General features: G+C 42.6%; 1 protein-coding gene across 6 annotated transcripts in view; it reads left to right on the plus strand.

Moving 5' to 3' along the window:
- Positions 1-5,437, plus strand: part of ACSL4 (acyl-CoA synthetase long chain family member 4) — a 492,223-nt gene extending 486,786 nt beyond the window's left edge. For all 6 annotated transcript variants that reach the window (XM_069612616.1, XM_069612617.1, XM_069612619.1 and 3 more), the window contains exon 16: positions 3,272-5,437. In XM_069612616.1, the coding sequence (XP_069468717.1) occupies positions 3,272-3,429 (158 nt within the window). In that variant the 3' untranslated portion in view covers positions 3,430-5,437. The remainder of the gene's footprint in view (positions 1-3,271) is intronic.
- Positions 5,438-7,296: the final 1,859 nt, after the last annotated feature.

The following is a 7,296-nucleotide window of genomic DNA, read 5'->3' on the forward strand; positions in this document are numbered from 1 at the left end:
GCAGCAACCAAGTTACTTCATTGGTGCAAGCCCCCTGTGGGAATCCAGGCCAGCTGCGACTCTGTAGGTTTGCTGCTTTAGTCTCTTTATGCAGTTCTTATGTTCCTCTTAGTTCGAATGTCTTGCTGCTTTCTTTTTAGGTATGGAAAGGTATTTTGGTGTTGTCATGCAGTTTGAAAATGAGCATGGGCCGGTAGGCGAAAGCGCGGTGTGTGTGATGCTGACCGGTGAGTAATGCGCAGCGCTGTTTCGCCTTTTATATTGCTAACCTGTGTCTCTTCTTTCCTTGCAGGTTGCAATGTTCCTCGCCAAGCTCCGTGATGTTCCAGCGATGATGCTGACCAGGAGATGACTACCCAGGTAAGAATTGTGTGGCTTTCTTCGTTCAGGAGGAAACGTGAGTAAAAGCTTACTAAGTCTTTCTCCTCTTTCCAGGTTATGGTATTCCAGGATGCATGTGGTGCCGGATGATGGAGTTCGTACCTTCAGGTGAGTGGAACTGAAGTCGGCGATGGATTGAAGACAGGATACTATTCCAGGTAAGTTTTGTAGTGTTTTCTCTCTCTGCAGGTCCTTAGTTTCAGGTAAGCTGGCATCAAAGAACTGGACACGGCGAGCGTTACGTTGGCCACAGCAGAATAACGCGTCCAGGTAAAATAGTCCCAGGCCTACCACACCCAAAAGACTAGACCGCATAGCTCAGTTCCTTGTAACTGAACAGGTGAGTGGAACTCACACCACTGGACTCTTCCTCAAGCCGAGAAGGTTTATTTGGAAAGGCAGTGCTTCATTCTGTGCGCACAGACCTATGAAGGAACTCCTAAATTATTATGAGCATGAAAATGATGACTCCCTCCTCCAGGAATACTTGCACTGCTTTGGGAGTTTATCATAAGATGAGGCATGTGGGAGGACACAATCCATTTGAAGAACGTTACTTACGCATGGTAACTTTCTTTTGACTGGATGTTCCGCCCTCGTATTCCTCATCGTCCCTCCCAGCCTGCCCCGAAGTAGAATTTTCATGAGATTGCAGTATTTGCTCTTTTTTGGAAGTAACTGTTGGGTGAAGGCTATCCTATACATGCTTTAAAAACAGAACTGAAGCCAGCGGTCGCTGCACATGCTTTAAACAATCAATGACGTTGACATTGAGAAGGAGGCCTTCTAGGGACATTGAGTCGACAGGCATCGACACGCAGTGCCCTCGTAGCTGGTATATGGAATTATCATAAGATGAGGAATACGTGGGAGGAACATCCAGTCGAAAGAAATTTACCATGGGTAAGTAAATATTCTTCTGCACCATTAGTTGGGTATCTGAGGTGGCACATAAGCAACAACTATTGACCAAATCTAAAAATACATATTCTGGAAGGCCACAACATTCTGTCTCTTAAGTGTTTTTCCCTGTGGTTTAAAGCACCAGTAGGAGCTATTGGAATGTAAATTCTTATTGGGCAAACCTTTTTGCTTAAGCAGTTGCTGACAGTTCTGATCTACGGGCAATATCAATTTAAACAGCGGTTGTAATCTATCCTTTTTTAGTAGCTGATTTTCTTATAGGTAATGTGTTTGAATTACTGTATTGTTTCACCATCATGGTGGTGTTTATGATTTAAGAAAAATAAATGGGGCAACAAACCAATGGCAAGTTAAAAAAAAAAATGATGAAAACAGCCTATCCATTAATACTCTTTAGAAAAAATACTTTCCTGAAAAAATCAAATGTCTCTGTGGGCATAAATGAAGGCATTGTCAATTCAATCAAAGTAGAACACTTTTGGAAATGTAGCAATCACCCCCACTTCTGGGTGCATACAGGGACAGTAATGGGCTGCCAGACTGAGCCAAGGAGGTGTCAAGTGAAGCGAGGGTCTCAGCGAGGGCACATGGCCGTTACTGGCCCTGTACACTCCCAAACAAGGGGTTGATGGCTATTAGCACCTCAGGGCTTCCTGCAAGGTGCGAAGTGTCTGTTTTAAGATTTTGTTTTATTTATTTGCATTTATAAAGTGCGCAGAACTGCCCTGAGGCATCGTGGCGCTGTTACAGCAGTCTTAAGCTTAAACATACATAGGTACAGAGTAACAGTTGGTTACAATACCACATTGATAGTCGGTACGACACCGAGCGGGTTAGAGGGTTATGCTTTGCTGTGGTTACAGTGCAGGCATAACTATACATGTGGTTACACTTGAGCAGAATAGAAGAGTTTTTATGTTTTTGCAGAAGGTGGTGTAAGCTTTTTCATTCCTTAGTGAAGTTGGTAAGGCATTCCACTTTTTGGGTGCAAGGTGTTGGAAGCTGGATCCTCCAGCCCTGGATCTTTGGAATGTGGGAACATAGGTCAGGTTGGTACGGTGGGCTCTAGTGGGTCTGATGGAGGCATTGGGGGGGGGGGGGGAATTCTTTCTGCGAGATAGGGTGGAGCATCCAGTGTGAGGCATCTATGTGGTTTTGGTCAGGAGAAGGGTGCTGTGCATGTTGAGTGAGCCTGATGGCTGGTTAAAAAAGAAACCAATATGGCTGCCACCATAATAAATAGAAAAGGCACTTTGTATCTTTTCTATCTCTATGGTTGCCCTTGGATGCACAGGGGTAGCTTGAAGTGCTGCAGCATAGGTAAGTTGGAGGTACTAGGGGGGATTCGGGGTTACATGGGTGCTGTGAAAGTAGCGCAGCAAACTAGGAGCGGGTCCAGGACAGAGCACCACAAAACAGCTACACCCATGGAAGAGTCATGGGTGGATGGTGGAACGCAGACAGACGCTCGAAGTGCCTGACTTTTTCCAGCACCCTGATTGACTGGGGGCCCGTCCCAGGGTGCAAATACAAATTCCGCCTAGGAAATGGAAACTCTTTGCTTAAAAGTTTTTCAGTAAAAGCAATGTCACGTTTGTGCAAATAGATTTGGGCATATGCTCTTGTGTAGTGCTTAAAAGGTTCTGCTGGAAGATCTTGCAGATGTTGGATGCAATGAAATTTCATGTCATAGTTTGTCATTTCAATCAGTGCCGTGATACTTGGGGCCCATGACTATTAAGGGGGGGGGGGGGAGATGCTGAGGACACAACCCTGCAAAACCCTTGGTTTCCCCATTTTGGCAGCATGCTGGGCTCCGGATGTCTACATTCCTTGCATTGTGTGCAGTAAGTTGCAGCTATAACGTACAATGTGTGCATTTTTATTTTAAAGGCCACTGTTAAATGTACTCTTTCCGAGGAATCTTTCACAAACTTTCCGTTCTTTGTTTCTTGCTCACCTACAGTGAAACTAGAACGATTCGAGATACCCATCAAGGTACGTCTAAGCCCTGATCCATGGACTCCTGAAACTGGTCTTGTGACTGATGCATTCAAGCTGAAACGTAAAGAGTTGAAGAACCATTATCTCAACGACATAGAACGAATGTACGGAGGCAAATAACACCTCCCTGAGATGTGCTACAATTGTGCGCAGAAAGACCTTTTTTTATGTGGGCAACACGCGCGAGCGCTTTCTACAGATTAAAGATACTGTTTGTTTTTGTGGGGTGAATGAAAGTCGTGGTCATGTGTGGGTTTTGTGTTTTTTATTTATTTTTTTTTTTGTGGCCATTTCAATTTCAAGAAGGGAACTAGTCAAGATTTATGAACAAAGTTGCTAACTTCTTAGGAATATTAGTGGGGGTTTTTATACTTATTTATTTTTGTTGTGTTCTGCAAAAATGCATGTTATTTATGCCCCCAAAATACCAGGTTTTCTATCTAAAGCTGAAAAATGAATGTATAAAATTACTTTCTCAGCATTTACTTGAGCAATAGTGTAGACCGCTGCATCTGTATTTTGTTTTTCAACAACGTGTTGCGGTCTGGAGACGGTTTTTAAACCTCAGTCTGTCCTGATTTATTCATGTTTTAACTGTAAAGTGCAGTTGTAGCTTTCGCATTTCTTTAAGTCGCTGAATACCAATGCATAGCTGAGGGCAGCTGCATTATGTAATGGTCAGTTTAAATGAATGAAATGATTTTGTACTATGAAAGTTGTTCAAAAGATGTCTTACGTTTGGATGGTGGAATAGTTTGGATACTGTTCAGATCTTTTCAGCACTCAATGGAATCTTCACCTCACTAGGATTTTGAAAATAGAAGTATGCCGTTACTAAAAGGCAGTCTTACATTCCATGTGTACTTCGGCATGGCCCAACCTGTGCAGGTGAAAGCGGGAAACAAAAAGATGGCCCAGTTCATGTGGGTAGCACTTGACGGTGCTGGGTGTGGCCTGTTTAGACTTGTGCACAAAGGAGTAAATCACTGTATTTAAACATTTTTGTTTTGAAAGGAAAATGTTTTGATAGAAACTGGACATTTTAGATTCTCTGGGTAACGGGTTGACATGTTGGTGTGGTAATGTGGTGCCACATATGTTTTACAATGTTACAACAGCAGAGCTAGTTTCCTGGCTGTCTATTTGCAATGTAAGTTCTATATAAAGTTACAACTATTGATGCTGATCAACTTTGCACTTTTTAAGTTAATTTAAAGCCTCTTCAATATATATTGCGTTCATTGTCTTGTACATACGTGAACTTCTGTACAGATACGTGGAGATGTTGCCTTTAACAAAATCCAAAATAATATTTATTGAGGAAAAACTGTTCTTGTCACGACTATTTAAATGTTGTATATATACAGATCTAGTTTTGTCATTGTAAAGGAATGGAAAGGTTTTGTACCAGCTACATTTTTGGGCATTTAAGTGATGGGATTAGGGGACCCCCTCCCTGCCACTGCTCCCCGCATGCACCACCTGTTTTTGCTAGCTCATTAATTTGAATACGCAAAGCGTGCAAGTAGTTAATTATCCCCCAAGTACCACTTTTTGAGAACATTTTATTAAATCCTATTTCAGTATATATGAATCTGAACCAAAAAGCCTAACTGCACTTGAAGCAAACCACTGCCATGGGAAAAGCCTTCCTCTAGAACTCTACTTGCTGCTTATAAACCTGAAGATGAACAACTGCCTCGTTAAGACTACTCTGATCAACGATTAAGTATAAATGACTTTGCTAGTTCAGCAGAAAATGACTAACACCTTAAAAGGGACCACAACCACGCACCAGTACACTTGAAATCTACTTGTGTTGAAAGCTGTGTGACCATTTTATTTTTTTACTTTACTCGTCTGGTTTCTAATTAACCTCTGTTGCACAATTTGATCATACCGTTACATGCATGCATCACAGAGCATCTCCTCTCCCAACGGCACCCCAATTCCTTTTGCTGCACTAGTGGTTTTGTTCCACACTTAATGAAATTTGCAGTTTGTGCACTTGGCTCTTCATCTGTATAATTATTTTTTTACTTGACTGAAGTGATTACTTCTGTTGTACATGGAAGTTCAGGAGTACTGTTTAAAAAAAGGAAATAAAAAAAGGTTGCATTTATGCTGATACCGTTTTGTCTGTGTTCATTTGCAAATCTTTCAGCTTTATTTGTGTTGAGTGCATTCAGTGCCTTTTGTCTACCTATGTAAGAGAATACTGTCTCAACTGGTAAAATGAATTTCTCTCTATTTGCTTGGGGACTGCTTTAAGGTAAGTGCCCATGAAATTCAAGTATAAGAAATCCAAAGTCAGCAAATACATAAATGGGATTCCCACTGAGGGTGCAGGAGCTGTTTTTTTATTTTCGGAATACATATTTTTTTTGGGCGATCTAGCCAAAGAAACAAAATCTTGACTTTTTACATATTCACTTTTTAAGAAAAGCATTACATTTTCAGAATTCCTAATAAGATTGAGAAAAAACAAAACCAAAAGAAAATGTATCACCGAACATACAGCAGAACACATAAAATCCTAAAGTAAAACCTTTCCAATTCCTGGACAAAGGAGCCAATGTGAAGATATAGAGAATAACATGTACACTAACTATAGGAAAAGAAAAACAGATTACTCGAATACACAATTTAACACCCATTGTACCGGCGAGCAGTGCGATGGATGTTTCATTCTTTGTTTCATCTATTCTGCTGTTATACATCTAATGAGATTTGTTTAACACCTTTACTACTTCGGCTGTTGAGAACAATTAATTTCCTGTAGCCAGTCATTCCCAAAAGATGAATTAATCTAGAGGGGCGACATTGTGAACAAATCTTTGACATCTACGATGCCTTAGTTCCCAGGTCCCTGGACATTTCGATAATAGATGTTGGGGGGAGAGAGTTGTTTCAAGTTCAGGTTGCATTTATCACAAATATCACTCTGGAAAGCTCCCTTATCTCTAATGTATAAGATTTCCATTGTAAGTAAAATATTTAGTCTCAATCTCAGAAAATGATCCTTAGTTCTGGGATCTGGAGATTTCCTTAGACCGGCAAAAAAGATCTTGGTTTGTCACATGTTGAAGCGGAGGAAGATATTTTGGCAGCTCATCTTCTCTAACCTAATCCAATTCCCATCTCTTCATGGATTCCTTCGTTTTTGATGTATTCTGGATCAATATTTCGAAGGGATTGTGTCCTCTGACGTATTCCACATCTATGACAGGTAATTACCACAGCTGTGCTGCTTCGGAAATAGTTTTGGCGTCTGAGTCCTATGTCGATACGCTGTCCCTCAAGGGCCTCCGTCGAGCCGACGTCACTGGATGTTGTAAGTAGGACACACGACGCCCGTAGCCTCAGTTCAGTTTTTTCCACGAACGTGTTCGCTTTGGAATCTCGGCGCGCTTCGGTTCTTCTCCTGATTGAATCGGTTCTTCGAACTTGGTTGTTTGTGAAGTATCATGTCTTCGTCGCCTTCTACCCCGCGGTCGGGCTTCAAGAAGTGTTGGGACTGCAGTTCCAAACTGTCGCTTACAGACCCGCACAACGTCTGCCTCTGGTGCCTTGGCGAGGACCACGCCACCAATGACTGATGAATGCCAGTCTTTGACGTCGAAGGCCTTGCAGGAGCATAAGAAGAAGCTGACTGTAGGTAGGGTTTCCAAACCCCTAAAGTGGAAATCGCTGGGCTTTCGACCGACTATTCGAGGGGCGACTCTACGCGTCGGCGTAAGTCCAGGGGGGGTGGTCTCGGTCCCGGAGTGATTCCCACCATTCCTCTGCCTCTACTAGATGCGCCGTCACCAGTCGCCTTCCTCGTCCAAGGACTCAGCCAGATGGCGGGTAGCTTGTCCCAACAAGAATTCATCTCCGGCGGGGTGGGACGCATTTCACAAGGAGATGATGGCAATTTTTGAATCTCAGGGTGCTGTTCCATACGTGCCTTCGAGAGAAGCCGGCAAGGAACACGCTAGGGCCACC

This window comes from Ambystoma mexicanum, chromosome 5p (genome assembly GCF_040938575.1).
Source record: "Ambystoma mexicanum isolate Mex_15411 chromosome 5p, UKY_AmexF1_1, whole genome shotgun sequence".
In the NCBI taxonomy this organism is placed as follows: domain Eukaryota; kingdom Metazoa; phylum Chordata; class Amphibia; order Caudata; family Ambystomatidae; genus Ambystoma; species Ambystoma mexicanum.